General features: G+C 42.8%; 1 protein-coding gene across 1 annotated transcript; it reads right to left on the bottom strand.

Annotated features, from left to right (window-relative positions):
• Window positions 1–8,691: 8,691 nt before the first annotated feature.
• Window positions 8,692–10,317, bottom strand: LOC121979932 (probable disease resistance protein At1g52660). The gene is made up of 2 exons (XM_042531908.1): window positions 9,922–10,317; window positions 8,692–9,776 (listed from the first exon to the last, which is right to left on the bottom strand). The coding sequence occupies exons 1-2, from the start codon at window positions 10,193–10,195 to the stop codon at window positions 8,692–8,694; spliced, it is 1,359 nt and encodes a 452-aa protein (XP_042387842.1). The 5' UTR covers window positions 10,196–10,317.
• Between the last annotated feature and the right edge of the window lie 1,018 nt (window positions 10,318–11,335).

Here is an 11,335-nt window from a genome sequence, read left to right as displayed (position 1 = left end):
GACAGCTGACATTTCCTAGGGTAGCTCTAGCTCATATGCTACCTTGCCAACTCTCCTGCTGATAAGGTATGGTCCCACATATCTGGGACTTAATTTGCCCTTCTTCCCAAAATGCATTACTCCCTTCATGGGAGCCACTCTGAGGAACACTGAATCCCCAACTGAAAACTCTAAAGGTCTGCGCCGTGTATCAGCATAGCTTTTCTGGCGGCTCTGAGCTGTCTCTATCCTCTGGCGAATCTGCTGTATAGCTGCTGTGGTATCTGCTACTAGATCTGTCTGAAGCTCTAGTTCTTTCTGTTCACCACTATCATACCAGCAGATTGGAGATCTACACCTCCGCCCAAAGAGCGCCTCGTAAGGTGCCATGCCGATGGTGGCCTGATAGCTGTTGTTGTATGCAAATTCTGCTAAACTCAGATATTTGCACCAACTACCCTTGAAGTCTAGGGCACATGCTCGGATCATATCTTCGAGTACCTGATTTACTCGCTCCGTCTGTCCATCTGTCTGAGGATGGAAAGTTGTGCTAAACTTTAACTTCGTGCCCAAAGCTGACTGTACACACTCCCAGAAGTGTGATGTGAATCTACTGTCCCTGTCTGAGATAATGGTTCGTGGGACTCCATATAATCTAACGATCTCCCTGAGATACAACTGAGCTAGCTGTTCCATGGAGTAGGATATCCTGATAGCTAAAAAGTGGGCTGATTTAGTCAACCTGTCGACTATTACCCAGATGGTATCAAAACCATTCGTGGTTCTGGGTAGTCCCACTATGAAATCCATAGAAATGTCTTCCCACTTCCACTCTAGAATCTGAATAGGCTGCAAAACTCCTCCTGGTCTCTGATGTTCTACCTTAACCCTCTGACAGGTTAGGCAGGTGCTGACATATCGAGCGATGTCTCTCTTCATCCCAGGCCACCAAAAACGTTTCTTCAAGTCCTGGTACATTTTGGTGGAGCCAGGATGCATCGCATAGGGAGTCTTGTGAGCCTCATCTAAAATCTTTTTTCGTAGTTCCTCCTAATCTGGAACACATAATCTGTCACCAAAGTACAATACCCCGCTAGCGGACACTCTAAATTCTCCACTTTCTGATTCTGCTATCCCTTGCTTGTTTTTCCAAATTTCAGGATCCTGTTCCTGAGCTGTCTGAATATCACCAAGCAAGGTAGACTCTAATGTCATAGTAGAGAGCTATCCAACTATGAGTTCGAGACCGAAATCTGTGATCTCTTTCTGTAGGGGCGGTGACATGGCTACTAAAGATAATAGGGTAGCACTGGACTTTCTGCTAAGTGCGTCTGCCACCTTATTGGCTTTTCCTGGGTGGTAGAGGATGTCTATGTCATAATCTTTGACCAGCTTAAGCCATCTACGCTGTCGCATATTCAGATCCTTCTGAGTGAAGAAGTACTTCAGACTCTGGTGATCTGTATACACTCTGCACTGAGCTCCATACAAGTAATGTCTCCAAATTTTGAGAGCGAACACCACTGCTGCAAGCTCAAGGTCATGAGTAGGGTAATTCTGCTCATATTCCTTGAGTTGTCTGGAGGCATAGGCGATCACCTTGCCACTTTGCATCAGCACTGCTCCTAGTCCCAACTTAGAGGCATCACTATATATATCAAAGCTGTCTGTATTCTCTGGTAGAGTCAGAATAGGTGCACTGGTCAATCTTCATTTTAGCTCGCTGAAACTGTTCTCGCAGTCCTCGGTCCACTGAAATTTTCTGTTCTTTCTGGTAAGAGCTGTCAGTGGGGAGGTTATCCTGGAGAAGTCCTCTACGAATTTTCTGTAATAGCCTGCTAATCCCAGAAAGCTTCTGATTTCACTTGCGTTCTTAGGTCTTTTCCAGTTACTCACAGCTTCTATCTTACTGGGATCTACCATGATACCATCCTTTGAGATGATGTGACCCAGGAAGGACACCTGATCTAACCAAAATTCACATTTCGTGAACTTGGCGTACAGCTGGTTCTGCTGAAGGGTCTGCAATACTATTTTCAGGTGCTCTGCATGTTCTTCCTGAGTTCCTGAATAGATAAGAATGTCATCGATGAACACGATAACAAACTTGTCTAAGTATTCTCTGAATACCCTGTTCATGAGGTCCATGAAAGTAGCTGGAGCATTTGTCACACCAAAGGGCATGACTACAAACTCATAATGTCTGTATCTAGTCCTGAATGTCGTCTTGGGTATATCCCCTTCTTTAACTTTCACCTGATGATAACCTGATCTGAGGTCTATCTTAGAGAACACTGCTGCTCCCTTTAGCTGATCGAACAGGTCATCTATTCTGGGAAGAAGATACCTGTTCTTGATGGTGACTTGGTTCAATGCCCGGTAATCTATACACAGGCGCATGCTCCCGTTCTTTTTCTTCACGAACAATACAGGCGCTCCCCATGGTGAGTGACTAGGATGTATGAAATCCTTGTCAAGCAGCTCCTGTAGTTGTTCATGAAGTTCCTTCAGTTCTGCTGAAGCCATGCGGTAGGGTGCTTTGGAGATATGATTTGTACCGGGAATGAGCTCTATCTCAAATTCAATCTCCCTGTCTGGTGCTAGGCCTGGTAACTTTTCAAGGAAGACTGCTGGGTAGTCACATACGACTCTGACCTCTGCTAGCTATCGGTCCTTGTCCTGACTGGTACTGACTACGTGTGCTAAAAATCTCGTACATCCTGAATCCATTAATCTCTGTTCTTTCATAGCTGAGAGAAAATTTTTGGCCTTTCTCTTGGGTTCTCCGATGAACTCGAACTGTGCTTCTGCTTCAGGTTGGAATACGACTTTCTGTTTACGGCACTCGATGGAGGCACCGTATCTGCTCAAGAAGTTCATTCCAAAGATGACATCATAGTCAGTCATATTTAGCACTATCAGATCACAAAAGAGTTCTCTGTCTGCTATAATGACTGGCACTGCTCTGAGCCAGTGCGTGGATGCCATAATTTCTCCTGAAGGTAACGTTGTCAAGAACTGACTACTGAGTACCTCTGGGGGTATCGCTAACTTCTCAACAAATGCCCTGGATATATAAGAATGGGTTGCCCCAGTATCGAATAAGACAGTTGTACTTTGCTGTAAAATGCTAATCTGACCTGAAACAACTGTCGAGGCATTTGTTACGTCCTCTCTGGTGAGTGAGTAGATCCTCGCATTGGTCGTAGCTGGAGGGGCTTCTAATCTGCCCTGGCTGATCTGTGGACCATCTAAAGCGGCCTGCATCTGATGCAACTGTGCTGGCTTGACTTCATACTGAACCGGCTGTGGTGGAGGAAAGTTGGTCTTGTTCGGACACTGCTTGGCCATGTGCCCTTCTTGCCCGCACTCAAAGCATCCTCGTGTGCCCTTACGACAAACTCCAGGGTGGAATTTCCCACAAGTAGCACACTTTGGATAACTGGGTTGTTTGCTAGCTGGTCCTCCTTTTGGGTAACTCCCTGGTTTGCGCTTGTTGTTGGAGTTCCCTTTCCAGTTAGAGCCGTGGGAGCTGTGGCCCTAGTGTTTCTGGGTGCCTGAGCCTCCTTGACCTTTGGATTCTGAGAAAACTTGCTTCTGCTGCTTGATACTGTTCTGGTAGTGCTCGGTGGTCAGAGCACTGCTAACTAGTTCTTCAATGGTTTGTGGCCTATGAATGCCGCCAGTCACGTTCATTGCTATTTCCGGTCTCAGCATCTTGAGCATCAACCGGACTCGTTCTTTTTCTGTGCTGACTAGTTCAGGGCATAGGCGAGCCAATCTGTTGAATTTCTTCACGGCTTCCTCCATTGAAAGGTTGCCCTGGCGAAATTCAGTGAACTCGTCATAGTGACAGTTCGTGACCCGCATGTGAAAGAACTCCTCAAAGAATTCTTTCTCGAAGTCAGCCCATGTCATCTGGTTTACTAGGCGCTTCGCTCTAATTCTCTCCCACCACATGCGTGCATCTCCTGTCAGACAGAAGGAGGCGCACTTCACCTTCTCATGTTCTGGCCAGTCCAGAAGCTCCATCGTACTCTCCAGTGTTTTGAACCAGGCTTGAGCATCCCATGGTTCACTGGTGCTTGAGAAATTCTCTGGCTTGACTCTCTGCCACTGGATCAGATAGGCTTCTTTTCTTGCCTCTGTTGCTGGGGCTACTGGTGCTGTAGGCTGGACTGGTGGAACCTCTAAGACTACTAGCGTTGCTAAGTTTGGTTCTGGGGTGACTGTGGGAGTATTCTGCTGATTAGCCTTTAAGGTGGCTATCTCCTGTTGCTGTTCAGCTAACTACTGTTGTAACTGAGCCACTAATGCTGTCAGGTCTGGGGGAGGCACTAAACTGCCTGCCTCATGCTGGGGCTCAGTGGCTGGTGCCCTTCTAGCTGGGCGTCCTCGTGCCATCTCTAAAGGAATAAGGGACATACATAACTAAAGCATCATGTTTACTTAGCTAATACTATCATGTTAGTTACTATCACAGATAAGTATACTCTAGTTATCTACAAACATGAAAGCAATAAACATAACAAAGTGAGAGGTATTATTACTTGGAAGCTGCAGGTTCAATGCTGATGTGTGTGTAGGAAGTATGGGAATAACCTGGCTCTGATACCACTCTGTAACGACCCGCCTTCTACTAACTAAGCTGTAAGGCCGGACCGTCACATTATACTGTGCTAAGCTATATCCATGACCATCACTAAGTCTAGATGCGGAAGCTGTACTAATTAAAACTTTGCTAAACTATTATCATTTCTTGATTCTATATGGCTAAGGGGTGTAATCTAAACTATTCATATCATATATTACATTCCCCATGGTCAAGGCACTGAACTAAGGGGTTTGCAGCTGCTATCAGGCTTCCCAATCGATCAGTGGATCGATTGGAATGGTCTGATCGATCCAGTGATCGACTCAGCATGCTACTGTATGCGGAACTTAGGTTGGATCGATCCAGTGATCGATTCAGCACGCTACTGTGCTCGGGCAATATTCTGGATCGATCAGCTGATCGATCCAGACCGGCCAATCGATCCAGTGATCGATCCCAGGGCTTTCTGTTCGCGACCGAAGGCATCCGGATCGATCGGTTGATCGATCCAGGAGCTTACTGTTCGTGGTACGAACTTCTCAATTGATCGGTTGATCGATTGAGAAGCCTCCAATCGATCGGCCGATCGATTGGGGTTTCTGATTTCGTACCACCAGTCTAATTTCAGCACTGTTTCATGCCAAATTCACACACACAAGTTCTAACATGACCATAAACATCCCAATAACACTAACTAACATTCTAAGCAGGAACACTAACAATCTAACCAGGTCTTTCATGATTCATAGCATTAAAATAACTAAAATAAGGAAAGTAACAACTTAATAAAATGCTAAAGTTTCAGATTTATTTCTAGTTTCTCCAAGGTCTTTATTCCAAGTTCCATCCACACACATCTTCATCGCATTGCCCTCCAGCCTCCGCTAGCCCATCTTTCCTTTACATTTATCTGCAGTATAAGGAAAAGAGTATCTGTAAGCTTTATGCTTAATAAGAAACCATCTACCTCACAAAACATGCATACGATGCAATTTATGCTTTGAAAACATGCTATTTGAAATATATGTATACTGAATATGCTAAGCATGGCATGGCATACAACACATAGAAATAGAACTAATCATGGCAATAAAGCTAATCATAACTATCACATTGTATCAATAGGAAAACTAATCTGATACAGAAAGCTGAGCTAAGCTAATGCTAGACTAATGCTGAGGCTATACTGCATTCACATAACAATCTTGTGAGAGTTTAAAAACTATATATAATAAGTGAAAATACATAATCATGCTACTGTTTGGGCTCGGCAACTGTACTTGCTGTGCGCGCATCCCTAACTAGACCCGGGTTTGCAAGTCCCGAATTAAATAGGGTTACTAGGTTATCTGAACCTAGGGACGACTATGGGAGCCCAACCAAATGGATATCTAATCCAGTACAGTGGCACTGAGAAAATAAAATACTAAACATAAGCTAATAATTCTTGTCTTGCTTTTACTAGGTTGTCTAAACCCAGAACTAGGTTATCTAAACCTAGAGGCGACTGTAGGAACCCACCCATTGGACATTTAGTCCTGTAATAGCTGTAGCAAGACTAAATAAGCTATGAAAATGCTTCTATTGCATTTATCTAAGCTAATAAAATGCCTAAGTTGCATTTTAACTGTGCTAACAATTTATTCGAACACTTGGTATGCGCTAGTTCGCTTCCTTTGTGCCGAAAGTCTACCTACTACTAAACTGAAGCTTAAAATTCATACGAAAGCTACTTATACTGAAGGTGAGGGGTTTCTTACCTCCTGTTCGGATTTTCTTACAAATCTAATCGCTAGGTTTTCCGGAGGAGAGATCTCTTCGACGATCTTCTCGCGTCTATGCGTTCCTCTCTCGGAGGGGAGCGTCCTCGTGTCGAAGTTGTCGCCGGAAAGTACTCCTATGGCCCTAGGGATGGAACCCTAGGTGTGCTTGTGGTTGGCGTCGAGAGAAGAAGGAGAAGAGGGAGGGGGCGGCGTGAGGTTAGGGTGAGGAGGAGAAAAGTTACGTTAAAAATAACTCTTCACTTATTAATTCCCTATTTATATTAAGTGGGTAATTTCACCCAACTCTAATATAAATTTAATTACCTCACTTTTCTTTCAGCACGGCCCTGCTGGGTTCACCTGGTTACTGGAGTCCGCTATAAGTCGTAGGACCTAATAGGTCTCGGGTTCAATTCCCGCGTAGGCTATTTTCGTTTTCTATTTATTTTTGCTACTTCCGCTATTCTAAAAATTCCATAAAAATATCCTAAAATTCCAGAAAAATACTAGGATATTTCTAATAATTATTTTGAGAATTTTCGGGTGTTACAGTACCTCTCTGATGGGACAGCAGAACCTTCCGTCGTATGATTATGCGTATGGCTTGGTCGTCGAACATGCCTGCTGTCAGAAGATGTTCCCCAATGTCTCCTTGTCCTTGTCTCTTTTTTTCCCGAGCCGAGCGTCCATCCGCTCGGCAGGCATTGGTCCGACCGGGAAAATTCCACTCCATCGCGTGCTCGGCTGAGACTGTTCCTTCACACCATTGCTGCTTTATGCCTCGGCCGAGCGGGATGCCCGCCCGGCCCGACGACCCTGTTCACCATGAGCGTCGGAAACCCGACTCTCCGTTGGGCTGTCTTTGATTCCGCTCGGACCTGTTCGGCGGGTCGACCCACCCTTTCTCCGATCGGCCGGACCTTATGCTGACCCTTTTGACTTTTGACTTCTACGTGGCGTTGACTCCCCTCCAGAGGGGGTCCCCCGACCTTACTGCCGCATCAAACCTATTGGGTCACACACAAAGAACAAGTGGATGAAGATTAGGTTCATATGATGAACCAATTGGATTAGGTTCATGTGATGCACCAAAGATTGGATTATGATTAATTCAAATTAGACTTATTGAGTTAGACTCAATTAGATTCAATTGTTGAATGAGTCTAATTTAAAGTTGATTCATTGAGTCAATTTATTTTAATGAATTGAGATTCATTAAATTAAAATTGACTTGAATCAAAGGTTGGATTTAACTCAACAAGGAAGAGAAGTGGTCAATTTTGACTTGACCAAATGGGAAGTTGAAACATCAAGTTTGACTTGACCAAATGCCACTTGATGAAGGTTGACTCATTCTACATGGCATGACTAACCAATACATCCTTGCCACATTATCTTCACATCATCAAGGGAGAGCAAGAGGCATGGAATGCCAAGAGCCAAAGACCCTTGGCATTCCATGTGTGGCGGGCCAAAATGAATAAGAGATTCATTGGCATTAATTTGGGAGTGGTGAATGTCTTCTTCCTCCTTAGCTCTTTCTTGTTCCCCATCTTCTCTTGGCCGAGAGTTCCAAGGAAGAAAGATGAAGGTGAGTGAGTTTAATTCAAAGAAGAAAGGGTAAGTGAAAGTCACATAGAGGGTTTTAGAGAAGTGTATGAGATTTATTCTCTCTTATTCTTTTCTCCTTTCTTCTTCTAATCCCATCCGAGAGCCCTTGGGAGTGCTAGCACACTTGTGGCGCTCTTTTCTCCATCTAGAGTGGTTTGAGAATCACTTCTTGTTCGTGTGGATACTACTAGAGGTGTGTACGCTTAAACACACTTGAGATCCAAAGAATCTTGGACGAGCGGGATTTGCGAAGGGCTTCGCTTCAAAGGTATACTCCTTATCATATAGATCTAAAGTAGATCTAGAGTAGAAAACTATGTACATGAAATTTTTGTCTTCGCATGGATCCAGTGACTAAGAACTTCAGGGTTTCCGCAACGCAAAAAGCGGTGTTTACGGTCCGAATTTCTAACATGCACATGAGTCAACTTTGGTTCAGTGCAATCCGGACCTTAGATTTGCATCTATCTTTGCACACTTATACGTGAGAGAGAACTTCTTCCTATGCATATATCCATAATATTAATATATATGCCATAATTTAAACTAATAATTAAGACAAGAAACTCCGGGACTAAAAACTCAGACGCAACAGAACCTCTTCTTCTCTCTATTCCAATCAGATTGTCAACACTAACATCAACCCAAATAAATATTTAAATAGATCCAAAATCCTAAAATGCAAAAGATTAAAATAATCCGAATATAAATGGCAAAATTATCCCAAGTCTCCTGCATCATCACTCAAAATCCTAAAATGCAAAAGATTAAAATAATCCGAATATAAATGGCAAAATTACCCAAAGTCTCCTGCATCATCATGAAGTCATTTTCTAAAATGTAGCAGCTTAGCTTCCGGGCTTTATGCATGATGAGTGAATCTTCTGAATGACCATTGGTTGTCCACTCATGGTTATTCGTTATTTGCTGAAGAGCATCTTTCCAAACAACCAAAGGCTTATTCCCTAACATGGCCTGGGCAACGGTGATAAGAGCTCGAGGAAGACCTGCACATTCTTTAGCAAGTTGTTTGGCATAAGAGTTGATTTCTTTATCTGAGCGGAGAATATCCACGTCGCTATTCCCCAGAAAGAGTTGCCATGCTTGATTTGGATCCAGGCATCTGACTTTGATCTTCTTTTGTGCTTTCATTTGTGTGCACACTGTCTCGCTGCGAGTTGTGAATACCACGACTTTACGCTGCTGGCCTTGCCTAGAAGCCGAGTGTGCCATCCCCAACAATCGAAGATCCAGATGTTCCCAAATGTCATCGAGAAACAGCAAGCAGTTTCTTTTCTTCAAGTAGATAAACAGCTTGTTACCACAAGTTTGTTCTTCGTCACTCTCTTCCAGTGTCTTTAGTCCTTGACTCTTTGCAATATCCATCTGAAGCTTTTTCAATTTGCAATCTTTGGATGCCACAACCCAAATGAAACAATCAAATATGCTTTGATTACGATAATAGTGTTGCTGGATGCTGTTCAACAGGGTGGTCTTACCGACACCACCCATTCCGTAGATGCCTATGACGTTGCCTTCTCCACCATTAATGCAGCTCGAAATGTCTTTAACATACGACTCAATCCCAATTGGTGGTTGGTCTGAGATCGGAAGCATCACGATGGGTTCCTGAGGCTGAACTTTGGCAATCGGATCCAGACCTTTAGCTCGGTCCATCAATTTATTAGCCTCGCCGAGCATCTTCGACACTCTTCGGATGATGGAGTAGTAGTTCGATGGCTCTCTGATAGGGACCTGATCTCCTGCTTGCTGTGCTTGACTCATGCCGCCAGTTCGAGTTTGATTGAAGCAATGGAAACTGAAGCAACCTGACGAACGAAACAACTACTTTTTTTTTCTGTCTTCTCTTATAAGATAAAAGCAGTAGTAGCTTGTATGGATTAAACACAAAGACTTGCAATTGAATATAATTGGAGTGAGAAGGCAAAAAGGTAAATACGGGAGAATACTCACTCATGCTTTGGAAATCCTTCTCGATATCAGCCACTTGGCCTTCCAACGTCTCCATGTCCAGCAGCCACTGGTTCACTTGCTTGGTCGGAATTCTCCCCTCGAGCTCCGCCTGGTCGATTGAGCTCTTCATGTCGTCCCTTTTGTCGCTCAAATTTTGCATTTCCTTTTTCAAATTCTCGATGCCAGACTTTGGCCTACCCTGCCTTAGCGATGTCCACAGCCCGCTCAGGCAATGGTTGACGTTAATGTCCAGATTTAGGTTGATGCATGCCATGGAGAGGAGAAGCTTGCCGGCAACCACTAGCAACGAGAGATTTGTTTCTTTTGCAAGCAAGGGAGGGAAGAAAACACAAATGAATTAAGAAACAAGTCAAAAGAGATTGGTTCGTTTATCAACGTGATTGCGTTTATCAAAAGAAAAACTTTTTAAACAGAGGTAGCTAAAATTAGCTCAAAACTCAGAATTACTGAATTAATATACAGTCATTTTAATTTGATTTTCTGAACATTAGCCAATAAATGTCTGTCTATTGCATCCACATTGGTACCATCATGCCTTGTGATTGCGCCAGTTTAGGACAGCACAATTATCGACAACTATTTCCATGACGGTCACCTAATCTAGGCCGCTTCCACGACGTTGTCTAAGTTAATATACAGTCATTTTAAATTGATTTTCTGAACATTAAGCAAATAAATATCTGTCCATTGTGACAAAAGATAAATATACTTGTTCTCAATGTCTCTGTCAATTCGTCCCAGGATCAATATAGAGGAGGTAAATCATAGACGACTACTAGTCTTTGAAATAGTAACTAGTACATAAAAAAGATATTTACCTCGACTTTATCAAAATTTAAATTTTAAATTTTATTATGATAATATTTTATGTGTTAATCGATCCATCAAAGGAATTAATACATGAATAACAAGGTAATCTGATTGCCCGAGCATTCATATGTTAATTGTGACAAGGTAATCATCCATGTGACGGTGCAATAATTGTTCTGTCCTTGTTCTGTCCTTTTTATCTATTGCATTCATACACAATGCAGCAATCATGCCATGTGATTGCACCAGCTCACATATAGTTAAAAAGGACAGAACAATTATTGTTGTTCGCTTTAAATTTGGCAACCACTTCCATGACGTAAGTGGATTAAGTGAGGTCATAAAAGTAGTTGTCAAATTTAAAACGAATCCACGACATACATCGACCGAACGAATGAAAGAAAAATTTAGATCAAGAAAAATAGAAAATAGAAAGGATATATAATCGATTGATCAAGAAAAATAGAAAATAGAAAAGATATATAATCGATTGAATAAGACTGAACGAATATCTATGTGCTTATATATTTGATTAGGCGAAATCTTTCGAGTATAAAAATATTTAACTTTATATAAGATTCTC

This window comes from Zingiber officinale, chromosome 5A, assembly GCF_018446385.1.
Source record: "Zingiber officinale cultivar Zhangliang chromosome 5A, Zo_v1.1, whole genome shotgun sequence".
NCBI lineage: Eukaryota > Viridiplantae > Streptophyta > Magnoliopsida > Zingiberales > Zingiberaceae > Zingiber > Zingiber officinale.
This window is presented reverse-complemented; position numbering and strand designations above follow the sequence as displayed.

Bases quoted from the DNA above. Each gene is read 5' to 3' on its own strand.
- LOC121979932 (XM_042531908.1), bottom strand. From the start codon at position 10,195: ATGGCATGCATCAACCTAAATCTGGACATTAACGTCAACCATTGCCTG. The intron at 9,777-9,921 runs GTGAGTATTCTC...TTCGTTCGTCAG, and splicing joins GAAGGATTTCCAAAGCATGA to GTTGCTTCAGTTTCCATTGC.